The 14,259-nt window shown below is 55.5% G+C and overlaps 2 protein-coding genes across 2 annotated transcripts in view; both read right to left on the bottom strand.

Annotated features, from left to right (window-relative positions):
- Positions 1-9,545, bottom strand: part of LOC148593867 (uncharacterized) — a 33,706-nt gene extending 24,161 nt beyond the window's left edge. Inside the window, exons 1-9 of the mRNA XM_088529188.1 lie at positions 9,528-9,545; positions 8,846-8,968; positions 7,953-8,114; positions 7,452-7,571; positions 5,914-5,928; positions 3,140-3,223; positions 2,247-2,408; positions 1,746-1,865; positions 208-222 (exon numbers count right to left, since the gene is read on the bottom strand). Of these exons, the coding sequence (XP_088385314.1) occupies positions 208-222; positions 1,746-1,865; positions 2,247-2,408; positions 3,140-3,223; positions 5,914-5,928; positions 7,452-7,571; positions 7,953-8,114; positions 8,846-8,968; positions 9,528-9,545 (819 nt within the window). The remainder of the gene's footprint in view (positions 1-207; positions 223-1,745; positions 1,866-2,246; positions 2,409-3,139; positions 3,224-5,913; positions 5,929-7,451; positions 7,572-7,952; positions 8,115-8,845; positions 8,969-9,527) is intronic.
- A 532-nt stretch (positions 9,546-10,077) lies between these two features.
- LOC148593868 (uncharacterized) overlaps positions 10,078-14,259 on the bottom strand; it is a 33,708-nt gene continuing 29,526 nt past the window's right edge. The window contains exons 23-25 of the mRNA XM_088529189.1: positions 13,659-13,820; positions 13,164-13,277; positions 10,078-10,182 (exon numbers count right to left, since the gene is read on the bottom strand). Of these exons, the coding sequence (XP_088385315.1) occupies positions 10,078-10,182; positions 13,164-13,277; positions 13,659-13,820 (381 nt within the window). The remainder of the gene's footprint in view (positions 10,183-13,163; positions 13,278-13,658; positions 13,821-14,259) is intronic.

The following is a 14,259-nucleotide window of genomic DNA, read 5'->3' on the forward strand; positions in this document are numbered from 1 at the left end:
GATGGGAGCAGATGAGCTGAATGTTTCTCTTCAGAACCTTGAGCCTCTGCTTCATCCTCTGAAAGCATGACCATTCCACGGACCATGAAGGGAGGGAGCTTTGTTCTTGGTTGGCTCTCCACTAACTTTCCAGTAGGAGTTCTCCTTCCTTCTGCTTTTGGAAAGACCTGTCCCACATTGCTCCCATTCCCATCTCTCCAGCTTGGCTCTTTTGCCACCTGCCTTCTGCAATGCACGCCTGGATCTCCTGCAGTCAGAGGCCGAACACGCTGCTCTCTTGGGCCACTCTGCACAGGGCTTTCTTCTGACCTGTGTGGTAAGGCTCTTGCCTTGGCAGGCTGTTTCTGTTCTAACTCCTTCTTCAGGCTTTCCAGAGCGTCACACACAAAGGTCTCAGCACACACTTTTATCTCCGAGTGGAGCTGCTGAACCTTGGAAATTGCTTTGGCAATGCCTTCCCCTTCGAGCGTGCTCCTGGCTTGGGATAGCTCAGCACGCTTTTGGGAGGATTGCAACGCAAGCAAGTTTTTGGCGTCTGCTGTCTCGTGTTCAGAGGTTCTAGATGATGCTCCATCTTCAATGACGTGGTTGGAGGAAGGTGCCTGGGGTGGTTGCAGCTGCCTCTGACAAATTGTCTTCATGGGCAGCTTGAGCATTTCAGAATATTTGCAGTGGAAGTGATGCTCAAACTGAGATGCTGCAAACATTTGCAAGGTGGCTGCAATATTTTCAGCAGCATCCTGGATGATTTTGTGAAGCGAAGGCAGAGGAAATCCTCCATCAAACCTTGGGAGTTCAGCTTGCCTGGCTTTTCTTTCATCCAATTTGCCCGCTCGCGTGGGTCCTGCGGCAACGCGCTGCTGCCTTTTGCGACTGGCCAACAGCCTGGCCTCAGAGGCATCTGATGCTCTGTATGCACCTTCCTTCGCCAGATGATCCAAAAGGGCTGCTGCAATGTCTCTAGCCACCAGCAAAACTTCCTCCCGCACATCCGCAGGAGGCTTCTCTGAATGCTCTGCCCTTCCTCCGCTACAAAACAGCCTTCCCCGAACTGCAAGGGGGGCACTCCTTAAAACGTGGACTGGCTGCTCCAGCTCTTTCACCCTCTGCAGCACTTTGTTGACTGTGCTCTCTGCCAGCTCCCGCACTTCTGTCAGGGTATTCCAGTTCAAGGGAGTGCGGGTTTTAGCGTGCCGCTGTTCCTTTGAGCACTTCTGCAACAGAAACCAGGAGGAATTAACCAGTGAACGGTGAACCAGCTGGAGAGAGAGGATGGAGGAGGTTGACTTACTGATCTGAACCCTTTGCCCTTGTCGTCTCTACCACGGGTGTTGGGATCTTGGCTGCCGCAGGTGTTGCCTACTTGGCTCCCACCACACCTCTGCTTATCTTCAGAGGCTCCTTGGCACCTTGTCCAGACCTGAATGTGAGGAATGCTCGTTTTATGAGTAGGAACAAGCAGCCCTTGTTCCTGGAGATCCCTGCATTGCCATGCTTTCTGAGAAGCCCTTGCCCAGGAGGGGGAAGCAGGGACCAGGAGGGAAAGGCTTCCCTCAGCACTCTCAGAGGGCACTCAGGGACCACTTTCCCACCCGTGCCCAAATCCTGCATCAGCTGCTCAGCACAGAGCGACGCAAACCTTTCCATGCCGCAAGAGCTGGCACACCAGTGCAGCCTTCACCACTTCTTCAGGTCATGCCTTTCTGGCAGAATTGATGTGAAACCCCATCCCTCTGCACCACGACGCGTACCTGTGCACCCTGAGGTTTAGGCTCGTGTTCCTGCCCATCTGCTTTCTCGAGCTCTATCTTGAGCGTCGTCAGGTACTGCCTGTACTGGTTGAATTCATGCAGATTGCAGACAACCTACGAGGAGATGAGGGCAGAAATCATCTAGCGCTTTGGCCGCTCACGCGCAGCCTGCCTTGCCAGCAGGAGCGCTAGCCCAGCGAGAGCTGCGCTCCCGGCCCGGCCCAGCATCGAGGGGCTTTGCTCCCACCACCCAGTGGGGACTCGTGCTCATCACTGGGCCCCCTGGCCACGCACCCGCTGCTGTGGCAGCGACACACAGCCTGGGAAGAGCAGATGGGAATGCCTAGAGCAAGCTTTGGGCTCCTCCTGCCCCGCAGCAGCGAAAGCAGCACAACAACCCTGAGCCCTCCACCTGCAAGGAGCGGCTGCAGCAAGCGCTCTGGCAACCTCCCCCTCCTTTGGAAGGGCATCATCTCACCCACATGGACAACCTACTTTGCCATCCTCCGTGATGAAGCCTTCTCTCCTCAGCCTACGCAAATGCTCTTTGCGGCTGTAGTACTCCCGCGAATGGGGGTCATGCAGGCTGTTGTACTCATTCCCCAGTAAATGACAGTGTGGATCTCCAAGATCAAAGTGACTGGCCGGCTGGTGAAGCTGTAAGATACATTGTGCATGGCAAGATCAGGGTAGGATGGCTGAGGAAAGAGACAAAGACACTTTGGAGCTTTGTCAGCTCATAGGGCTAGCTCTCCAGGCTCTGAGATTTAGGGTCATTCCTGGCTCAGCACCTAGCTCACTCTGTACCCACAGGGATACGGAGAAATCATACCCAACGGAAAGCTTATTCTACTTGGAGACTTTTCAGGCGAGGAGAACCATCCACAGCTCCACAGCTCCCATCTCGTGGCTGTGTGTAGAAGGGGATACTTGACAAGTTTCCTCGGCAGAGAAGCCTTGCCATTTACAGCTCGGCACAAACAGAGCTCGAGGGAAGGGAAAACTCTCCTGGAGAGTCTCCCAGGTTCTGTAGGAGCATCCCTGGCCGCCTCGCTGCCTGATGCACGCCGGGCCCCGTGGAACACTTCTCCAGTGCCACACACCAGGCTGCCACTGGCTCTGTAGGCACATGCACGGGCAGAGACCCATGTTGCAACCTTCTCTCCCAACTCCTGCACACGACCTGGGGCCTCCTCCTGGCAGCTCCTGCCTTCGCTCAGCGCATAGACCATCTGTTCCCTGTCACACTAAGGACTGCAGCTCCCGCTGACACCAGGATATCCCACTGCTTGGATGGAGGAATGTCCCTCTTGCAGGATGCTCTGCGTGTCCGGCAAGAAAAGGAGGAGGAAGAGGAGACTTTCCTGACCCCTTTCAGCTGCTTTTACCTTTACCCCCAGCTTGGTCCGGTGGAACACAGTGCTGGAGCCCGGCTCCACAGGGATCTTCACCCCCAGAGGCAAGTTCAGCAGCTCAGTAGAATCTCTGAGCTGCTGTCTTCGGCGCCCGGGCTGGAAAGACAGAGGCACTCATGGGCTTTTGGCTCTCCACAGCCTTCCTGCACAGCAGCTTCCAGAAGTGCGCCTTGAAAGCCCCACGCAAGGAGGGTGCCAAGAGTGCCCTATTCCCCAGCCATGCTCTGCTCCTCCGGTCACTTGCCTACAACTCCAGCCCCTTTACCCAGCCCTGACGTCCTTGCACAGCACTCTCTGGCCTGTGGAGCTGGACTCCAGCAGCGGCAGAGAGACACAGTTCCCCAAGAGCCTCCTCCGGCCTCCCCCCTGTGCCTGTCACTCTCCCTCCCCTGTGCACTCCCACAGCCCACAGCAGCCCCACACGGTTGCTGGCTCCCACGCTTAGCCCTCTCTGCAGCCTGGTACACACCTCGGCCCTCTTCTCCTCTGTTCTCGCTAGTCCATCTCCATTTTGGACATCAGCACGGAGAATGTTCTCCATGGTTCTTTCCAGAACTTTCTCCGCGAGCTGCGACGTTCGCTGGCTCCAATGGCTCCAGCAGCACCCAGCTCTGCTGGCCGCGGCCGCTCGCCTCACGAGTGACCCCAGTCTCACAATAGCGCATTGTCGCATGGCCGCTTTCGCGCGCCACCACCCGTCCTGGCAGGCCCCCTCGGGCTGGCCTGCAGGCCCGGCCTGCCCTCGCCTTGCCAAGGGGCCTTGCCGGTCTTCCCTGGGCGCAGCCTTGCGCAGACCTTGGAGGAGAGGCCTTGGAGCTCAGTTCGCACAAACGGCAGATCTTTTTGAGCATTTTTAAAGCTCGCTTTGTACCAGAGATGTACCTCCCTCTGCCTCAGTGATGGGAGGCACATTGCTGCCATTTGTAATGGGCTGGACTGGACATGTCCGTCCAGATGGGTGCTCTGACCGTGGCTTTTTGGCCCAGCCCTTTCCCCACATGATGTTACCAAAGGGAACATGGAAAGAGAGGCTGTTGAAAGTCTTCGGCTGCTTAATCCCTTCTAAACAAGTATTTTGTCAATAAGTGGTGCTCTGCATGGGCCTAGATGCTCTCTAGGAAGAACTACAGTAACAAGGGAAGAAACATCCTTCCTGTGACATGTGGTAGGATTCTTAGGAGGACCACCAGGGCTTCTTAGGTGTCCTATACTGGCAAGCCATTTGTTGGACAAAAAGTCTCATCTTTTGTACGCTGAGCACATGCTATCTGTGGTTTGTGTGACCGGAGCAGTCTGTCCACACCGCTGAACTGCAGGCAGAAAGCACCTAGGCTGGGGGGCCTTTTACCGCTAGTCTGCTACTCAGTGTGTACTGGGAAGTGCCGTGTCACCGTGGTGTTTGTTACTACTACCTGTTCCGTGCTTCGTGTTGCTGGATTCCTCAACACAGTATGGCTAGGTAATAAAGAGTGCTCTATTTAAATAAATATTTTGGACAAAGTGTCGTTGAACTGTGGCACTCATAGTGATAGAATCTTAGGGTGCCTTAGGGCAGGTAGAAGCAAAATGAGACTGACGCAGGCAGTAGACAATGGCATGTTGGCTAAGTCCACCGGCAGCTATGAAAATGCTGATGCTGGGGAACCTCTGGCTCAGCAAGCCTTAAGCCCACTGCTGCAGCTTGCTTCGAGAGTGACATGTGTCCCACCAGTGTACTTACACGAACATGGAGCTGGGGCTAGAGTGGGGAATGGAATGACTCTTGAGGGAGTTCACAGTCGACCAAGTCTCTGTGCAGTTGAAAGAGGTTTGGAGCTCCCTCTGGCACAGAATTTACTGCAGACATTCGGCTGCTGCCATGGAAATGCTTCAGGTGAACTCTGAAGCAGAGCAGGCTTGCCTCTACTGACACCCTAACGAAGGGATGGGAAGCGAGCGCAGGAGTACATGTGTGAGCGCAAGTGGTGGGAGCAGCCTTGCCTGCCCGGATTCTGGCTACATAGCCCAGGCCTGCCCCAATGCCCTCGCCCCAAGAAATGGCACTCTGGAGCCCTTGCCACACGTGGGCTGCTTGAAGAGAAGCTTCGCCTCGTCTGCCTCGCGACCTGGGCACAAGGTCTCGCGCAGCTCTCGCAGCAGTTGCTGGACCCTGTCATGAACAGGTGTAAATCACCGGAGCAGCACAGGAACACAAGAACATCCACACAGTGCTTGGAAATAACATCTTTATTCTGTGCCCCGGTAATGCCCTCTGTCAGCGTTCACGTTGCCCCGGCTTGTCCGTCACCAGCTTTACACGCATCGATCTCATCCGGGCTCCGCTCTGAGAAGCGGTCTTTGGAGCTGCTGGAGGGACGGGCTGCCTGCAATACTGCTGAGCAATGCAGGGGAAAGGGTCTCGTGTGCTCCCTGGCCTCGCTTTAGGCTGGTTTTCCAGCAGTGCAGAGTGAGGTGTTGATGCAACTGGCAAGGGGGGAGTGTGCGGCTTCCGCATGTGTTCTGGCGTATTCTGAGCAAAATGCTCAGAGCTTTGGCAGACGGATGGGAGCAGATGAGCTGAATGTTTCTCTTCAGAACCTTGAGCCTCTGCTTCATCCTCTGAAAGCATGACCATTCCACGGACCATGAAGGGAGGGAGCTTTGTTCTTGGTTGGCTCTCCACTAACTTTCCAGTAGGAGTTCTCCTTCCTTCTGCTTTTGGAAAGACCTGTCCCACATTGCTCCCATTCCCATCTCTCCAGCTTGGCTCTTTTGCCACCTGCCTTCTGCAATGCACGCCTGGATCTCCTGCAGTCAGAGGCCGAACACGCTGCTCTCTTGGGCCACTCTGCACAGGGCTTTCTTCTGACCTGTGTGGTAAGGCTCTTGCCTTGGCAGGCTGTTTCTGTTCTAACTCCTTCTTCAGGCTTTCCAGAGCGTCACACACAAAGGTCTCAGCACACACTTTTATCTCCGAGTGGAGCTGCTGAACCTTGGAAATTGCTTTGGCAATGCCTTCCCCTTCGAGCGTGCTCCTGGCTTGGGATAGCTCAGCACGCTTTTGGGAGGATTGCAACGCAAGCAAGTTTTTGGCGTCTGCTGTCTCGTGTTCAGAGGTTCTAGATGATGCTCCATCTTCAATGACGTGGTTGGAGGAAGGTGCCTGGGGTGGTTGCAGCTGCCTCTGACAAATTGTCTTCATGGGCAGCTTGAGCATTTCAGAATATTTGCAGTGGAAGTGATGCTCAAACTGAGATGCTGCAAACATTTGCAAGGTGGCTGCAATATTTTCAGCAGCATCCTGGATGATTTTGTGAAGCGAAGGCAGAGGAAATCCTCCATCAAACCTTGGGAGTTCAGCTTGCCTGGCTTTTCTTTCATCCAATTTGCCCGCTCGCGTGGGTCCTGCGGCAACGCGCTGCTGCCTTTTGCGACTGGCCAACAGCCTGGCCTCAGAGGCATCTGATGCTCTGTATGCACCTTCCTTCGCCAGATGATCCAAAAGGGCTGCTGCAATGTCTCTAGCCACCAGCAAAACTTCCTCCCGCACATCCGCAGGAGGCTTCTCTGAATGCTCTGCCCTTCCTCCGCTACAAAACAGCCTTCCCCGAACTGCAAGGGGGGCACTCCTTAAAACGTGGACTGGCTGCTCCAGCTCTTTCACCCTCTGCAGCACTTTGTTGACTGTGCTCTCTGCCAGCTCCCGCACTTCTGTCAGGGTATTCCAGTTCAAGGGAGTGCGGGTTTTAGCGTGCCGCTGTTCCTTTGAGCACTTCTGCAACAGAAACCAGGAGGAATTAACCAGTGAACGGTGAACCAGCTGGAGAGAGAGGATGGAGGAGGTTGACTTACTGATCTGAACCCTTTGCCCTTGTCGTCTCTACCACGGGTGTTGGGATCTTGGCTGCCGCAGGTGTTGCCTACTTGGCTCCCACCACACCTCTGCTTATCTTCAGAGGCTCCTTGGCACCTTGTCCAGACCTGAATGTGAGGAATGCTCGTTTTATGAGTAGGAACAAGCAGCCCTTGTTCCTGGAGATCCCTGCATTGCCATGCTTTCTGAGAAGCCCTTGCCCAGGAGGGGGAAGCAGGGACCAGGAGGGAAAGGCTTCCCTCAGCACTCTCAGAGGGCACTCAGGGACCACTTTCCCACCCGTGCCCAAATCCTGCATCAGCTGCTCAGCACAGAGCGACGCAAACCTTTCCATGCCGCAAGAGCTGGCACACCAGTGCAGCCTTCACCACTTCTTCAGGTCATGCCTTTCTGGCAGAATTGATGTGAAACCCCATCCCTCTGCACCACGACGCGTACCTGTGCACCCTGAGGTTTAGGCTCGTGTTCCTGCCCATCTGCTTTCTCGAGCTCTATCTTGAGCGTCGTCAGGTACTGCCTGTACTGGTTGAATTCATGCAGATTGCAGACAACCTACGAGGAGATGAGGGCAGAAATCATCTAGCGCTTTGGCCGCTCACGCGCAGCCTGCCTTGCCAGCAGGAGCGCTAGCCCAGCGAGAGCTGCGCTCCCGGCCCGGCCCAGCATCGAGGGGCTTTGCTCCCACCACCCAGTGGGGACTCGTGCTCATCACTGGGCCCCCTGGCCACGCACCCGCTGCTGTGGCAGCGACACACAGCCTGGGAAGAGCAGATGGGAATGCCTAGAGCAAGCTTTGGGCTCCTCCTGCCCCGCAGCAGCGAAAGCAGCACAACAACCCTGAGCCCTCCACCTGCAAGGAGCGGCTGCAGCAAGCGCTCTGGCAACCTCCCCCTCCTTTGGAAGGGCATCATCTCACCCACATGGACAACCTACTTTGCCATCCTCCGTGATGAAGCCTTCTCTCCTCAGCCTACGCAAATGCTCTTTGCGGCTGTAGTACTCCCGCGAATGGGGGTCATGCAGGCTGTTGTACTCATTCCCCAGTAAATGACAGTGTGGATCTCCAAGATCAAAGTGACTGGCCGGCTGGTGAAGCTGTAAGATACATTGTGCATGGCAAGATCAGGGTAGGATGGCTGAGGAAAGAGACAAAGACACTTTGGAGCTTTGTCAGCTCATAGGGCTAGCTCTCCAGGCTCTGAGATTTAGGGTCATTCCTGGCTCAGCACCTAGCTCACTCTGTACCCACAGGGATACGGAGAAATCATACCCAACGGAAAGCTTATTCTACTTGGAGACTTTTCAGGCGAGGAGAACCATCCACAGCTCCACAGCTCCCATCTCGTGGCTGTGTGTAGAAGGGGATACTTGACAAGTTTCCTCGGCAGAGAAGCCTTGCCATTTACAGCTCGGCACAAACAGAGCTCGAGGGAAGGGAAAACTCTCCTGGAGAGTCTCCCAGGTTCTGTAGGAGCATCCCTGGCCGCCTCGCTGCCTGATGCACGCCGGGCCCCGTGGAACACTTCTCCAGTGCCACACACCAGGCTGCCACTGGCTCTGTAGGCACATGCACGGGCAGAGACCCATGTTGCAACCTTCTCTCCCAACTCCTGCACACGACCTGGGGCCTCCTCCTGGCAGCTCCTGCCTTCGCTCAGCGCATAGACCATCTGTTCCCTGTCACACTAAGGACTGCAGCTCCCGCTGACACCAGGATATCCCACTGCTTGGATGGAGGAATGTCCCTCTTGCAGGATGCTCTGCGTGTCCGGCAAGAAAAGGAGGAGGAAGAGGAGACTTTCCTGACCCCTTTCAGCTGCTTTTACCTTTACCCCCAGCTTGGTCCGGTGGAACACAGTGCTGGAGCCCGGCTCCACAGGGATCTTCACCCCCAGAGGCAAGTTCAGCAGCTCAGTAGAATCTCTGAGCTGCTGTCTTCGGCGCCCGGGCTGGAAAGACAGAGGCACTCATGGGCTTTTGGCTCTCCACAGCCTTCCTGCACAGCAGCTTCCAGAAGTGCGCCTTGAAAGCCCCACGCAAGGAGGGTGCCAAGAGTGCCCTATTCCCCAGCCATGCTCTGCTCCTCCGGTCACTTGCCTACAACTCCAGCCCCTTTACCCAGCCCTGACGTCCTTGCACAGCACTCTCTGGCCTGTGGAGCTGGACTCCAGCAGCGGCAGAGAGACACAGTTCCCCAAGAGCCTCCTCCGGCCTCCCCCCTGTGCCTGTCACTCTCCCTCCCCTGTGCACTCCCACAGCCCACAGCAGCCCCACACGGTTGCTGGCTCCCACGCTTAGCCCTCTCTGCAGCCTGGTACACACCTCGGCCCTCTTCTCCTCTGTTCTCGCTAGTCCATCTCCATTTTGGACATCAGCACGGAGAATGTTCTCCATGGTTCTTTCCAGAACTTTCTCCGCGAGCTGCGACGTTCGCTGGCTCCAATGGCTCCAGCAGCACCCAGCTCTGCTGGCCGCGGCCGCTCGCCTCACGAGTGACCCCAGTCTCACAATAGCGCATTGTCGCATGGCCGCTTTCGCGCGCCACCGCCCGTCCTGGCAGGCCCCCTCGGGCTGGCCTGCAGGCCCGGCCTGCCCTCGCCTTGCCAAGGGGCCTTGCCAGTCTTCCCTGGGCGCAGCCTTGCGCAGACCTTGGAGGAGAGGCCTTGGAGCTCAGTTCGCACAAACGGCAGATCTTTTTGAGCATTTTTAAAGCTCGCTTTGTACCAGAGATGTACCTCCCTCTGCCTCAGTGATGGGAGGCACATTGCTGCCATTTGTAATGGGCTGGACTGGACATGTCCGTCCAGATGGGTGCTCTGACCGTGGCTTTTTGGCCCAGCCCTTTCCCCACATGATGTTACCAAAGGGAACATGGAAAGAGAGGCTGTTGAAAGTCTTCGGCTGCTTAATCCCTTCTAAACAAGTATTTTGTCAATAAGTGGTGCTCTGCATGGGCCTAGATGCTCTCTAGGAAGAACTACAGTAACAAGGGAAGAAACATCCTTCCTGTGACATGTGGTAGGATTCTTAGGAGGACCACCAGGGCTTCTTAGGTGTCCTATACTGGCAAGCCATTTGTTGGACAAAAAGTCTCATCTTTTGTACGCTGAGCACATGCTATCTGTGGTTTGTGTGACCGGAGCAGTCTGTCCACACCGCTGAACTGCAGGCAGAAAGCACCTAGGCTGGGGGGCCTTTTACCGCTAGTCTGCTACTCAGTGTGTACTGGGAAGTGCCGTGTCACCGTGGTGTTTGTTACTACTACCTGTTCCGTGCTTCGTGTTGCTGGATTCCTCAACACAGTATGGCTAGGTAATAAAGAGTGCTCTATTTAAATAAATATTTTGGACAAAGTGTCGTTGAACTGTGGCACTCATAGTGATAGAATCTTAGGGTGCCTTAGGGCAGGTAGAAGCAAAATGAGACTGACGCAGGCAGTAGACAATGGCATGTTGGCTAAGTCCACCGGCAGCTATGAAAATGCTGATGCTGGGGAACCTCTGGCTCAGCAAGCCTTAAGCCCACTGCTGCAGCTTGCTTCGAGAGTGACATGTGTCCCACCAGTGTACTTACACGAACATGGAGCTGGGGCTAGAGTGGGGAATGGAATGACTCTTGAGGGAGTTCACAGTCGACCAAGTCTCTGTGCAGTTGAAAGAGGTTTGGAGCTCCCTCTGGCACAGAATTTACTGCAGACATTCGGCTGCTGCCATGGAAATGCTTCAGGTGAACTCTGAAGCAGAGCAGGCTTGCCTCTACTGACACCCTAACGAAGGGATGGGAAGCGAGCGCAGGAGTACATGTGTGAGCGCAAGTGGTGGGAGCAGCCTTGCCTGCCCGGATTCTGGCTACATAGCCCAGGCCTGCCCCAATGCCCTCGCCCCAAGAAATGGCACTCTGGAGCCCTTGCCGCACGTGGGCTGCTTGAAGAGAAGCTTCGCCTCGTCTGCCTCGCGACCTGGGCACAAGGTCTCGCGCAGCTCTCGCAGCAGTTGCTGGACCCTGTCATGAACAGGTGTAAATCACCGGAGCAGCACAGGAACACAAGAACATCCACACAGTGCTTGGAAATAACATCTTTATTCTGTGCCCCGGTAATGCCCTCTGTCAGCGTTCACGTTGCCCCGGCTTGTCCGTCACCAGCTTTACACGCATCGATCTCATCCGGGCTCCGCTCTGAGAAGCGGTCTTTGGAGCTGCTGGAGGGACGGGCTGCCTGCAATACTGCTGAGCAATGCAGGGGAAAGGGTCTCGTGTGCTCCCTGGCCTCGCTTTAGGCTGGTTTTCCAGCAGTGCAGAGTGAGGTGTTGATGCAACTGGCAAGGGGGGAGTGTGCGGCTTCCGCATGTCTTCTGGCGTATTCTGAGCAAAATGCTCAGAGCTTTGGCAGACGGATGGGAGCAGATGAGCTGAATGTTTCTCTTCAGAACCTTGAGCCTCTGCTTCATCCTCTGAAAGCATGACCATTCCACGGACCATGAGGGGAGGGAGCTTTGTTCTTGGTTGGCTCTCCACTAACTTTCCAGTAGGAGTTCTCCTTCCTTCTGCTTTTGGAAAGACCTGTCCCACATTGCTCCCATTCCCATCTCTCCGGCTTGGCTCTTTTGCCACCTGCCTTCTGCAATGCACGCCTGGATCTCCTGCAGTCAGAGGCCGAACACGCTGCTCTCTTGGGCCACTCTGCACAGGGCTTTCTTCTGACCTGTGTGGTAAGGCTCTTGCCTTGGCAGGCTGTTTCTGTTCTAACTCCTTCTTCAGGCTTTCCAGAGCATCACACACAAAGGTCTCAGCACACACTTTTATCTCCGAGTGGAGCTGCTGAACCTTGGAAATTGCTTTGGCAATGCCTTCCCCTTCGAGCGTGCTCCTGGCTTGGGATAGCTCAGCACGATTTTGGGAGGATTGCAACGCAAGCAAGTTTTTGGCATCTGCTGTCTCGTGTTCAGAGGTTCTAGATGATGCTCCATCTTCAATGACGTGGTTGGAGGAAGGTGCCTGGGGTGGTTGCAGCTGCCTCTGACAAATTGTCTTCATGGGCAGCTTGAGCATTTCAGAGTACTTGCAGTGGAAGTGATGCTCAAACTGAGATGCTGCAAACATTTGCAAGGTGGCTGCAATATTTTCAGCAGCATCCTGGATGATTTTGTGAAGCGAAGGCAGAGGAAGTCCTCCATCAAACCTTGGGAGTTCAGCTTGCCTGGCTTTTCTTTCTCCCAATTTGCCCGCTCGCGTGGGTCCTGCGGCAACGCGCTGCTGCCTTTTGCGACTGGCCAACAGCCTGGCCTCAGAGGCATCTGATGCTCTGTATGCACCTTCCTTCGCCAGATGATCCAAAAGGGCTGCTGCAATGTCTCTAGCCACCAGCAAAACTTCCTCCCGCACATCCGCAGGAGGCTTCTCTGAATGCTCTGCCCTTCCTCCGCTACAAAACAGCCCTCCCCGAACTGCAAGGGGGGCACTCCTTAAAACGTGGACTGGCTGCTCCAGCTCTTTCACCCTCTGCAGCACTTTGTTGACTGTGCTCTCTGCCAGCTCCCGCACTTCTGTCAGGGTATTCCAGTTCAAGGGAGTGCGGGTTTTAGCGTGCCGCTGTTCCTTTGAGCACTTCTGCAACAGAAACCAGGAGGAATTAACCAGTGAACGGTGAACCAGCTGGAGAGAGAGGATGGAGGAGGTTGACTTACTGATCTGAACCCTTTGCCCTTGTCGTCTCTACCACGGGTGTTGGGGTCTTGGCTGCCGCGGGTGTTGCCTACTTGGCTCCCACCACACCTCTGCTTATCTTCAGAGGCTCCTTGGCACCTTGTCCAGACCTGAATGTGAGGAATGCTCGTTTTATGAGTAGGAACAAGCAGCCCTTGTTCCTGGAGATCCCTGCATTGCCATGCTTTCTGAGAAGCCCTTGCCCAGGAGAGGGAAGCAGGGACCAGGAGGGAAAGGCTTCCCTCAGCACTCTCAGAGGGCACTCAGGGACCACTTTCCCACCCGTGCCCAAATCCTGCATCAGCTGCTCAGCACAGAGCGACGCAAACCTTTCCATGCCGCAAGAGCTGGCACACCAGCGCAGCCTTCACCACTTCTTCAGGTCATGCCTTTCTGGCAGAATTGATGTGAAACCCCATCCCTCTGCACCACGACGCGTACCTGTGCACCCTGAGGTTTAGGCTCGTGTTCCTGCCCATCTGCTTTCTCGAGCTCTATCTTGAGCGTCGTCAGGTACTGCCTGTACTGGTTGAATTCATGCAGATTGCAGACAACCTACGAGGAGATGAGGGCAGAAATCATCTAGCGCTTTGGCCGCTCACGCGCAGCCTGCCTTGCCAGGAGGAGCGCTAGCCCAGCGAGAGCTGCGCTCCCGGCCCGGCCCAGCATCGAGGGGCTTTGCTCCCACCACCCAGTGGGGACTCGTGCTCATCACTGGGCCCCCTGGCCACGCACCCGCTGCTGTGGCAGCGACACACAGCCTGGGAAGAGCAGATGGGAATGCCTAGAGCAAGCTTTGGGCTCCTCCTGCCCCGCAGCAGCGAAAGCAGCACAACAACCCTGAGCCCTCCACCTGCAAGGAGCGGCTGCAGCAAGCGCTCTGGCAACCTCCCCCTCCTTTGGAAGGGCATCATCTCACCCACATGAACAACCTACTTTGCCATCCTCCGTGATGAAGCCTTCTCTCCTCAGCCTACGCAAATGCTCTTTGCGGCTGTAGTACTCCCGCAAATGGGGGTCATGCAGGCTGTTGTACTCATTCCCCAGTAAATGACAGTGTGGATCTCCAAGATCAAAGTGACTGGCCGGCTGGTGAAGCTGTAAGATACATTGTGCATGGCAAGATCAGGGTAGGATGGCTGAGGAAAGAGACAAAGACACTTTGGAGCTTTGTCAGCTCATAGGGCTAGCTCTCCAGGCTCTGAGATTTAGGGTCATTCCTGGCTCAGCACCTAGCTCACTCTGTACCCACAGGGATACGGAGAAATCATACCCAAAGGAAAGCTTATTCTACTTGGAGACTTTTCAGGCGAGGAGAACCATCCACAGCTCCACAGCTCCCATCTCGTGGCTGTGTGTAGAAGGGGATACTTGACAAGTTTCCTCGGCAGAGAAGCCTTGCCATTTACAGCTCGGCACAAACAGAGCTCGAGGGAAGGGAAAACTCTCCTGGAGAGTCTCCCAGGTTCTGTAGGAGCATCCCTGGCCGCCTCGCTGCGTGATGCACGCCGGGCCCCGTGGAACACTTCTCCAGTGC

The sequence above is a fragment of the Tinamus guttatus genome, unplaced genomic scaffold, assembly GCF_059628265.1.
Source record: "Tinamus guttatus ecotype Peru unplaced genomic scaffold, ASM5962826v1 Tinamus_guttatus_pri_ptg000326l, whole genome shotgun sequence".
NCBI classification, from domain to species: Eukaryota; Metazoa; Chordata; class Aves; order Tinamiformes; family Tinamidae; genus Tinamus; species Tinamus guttatus.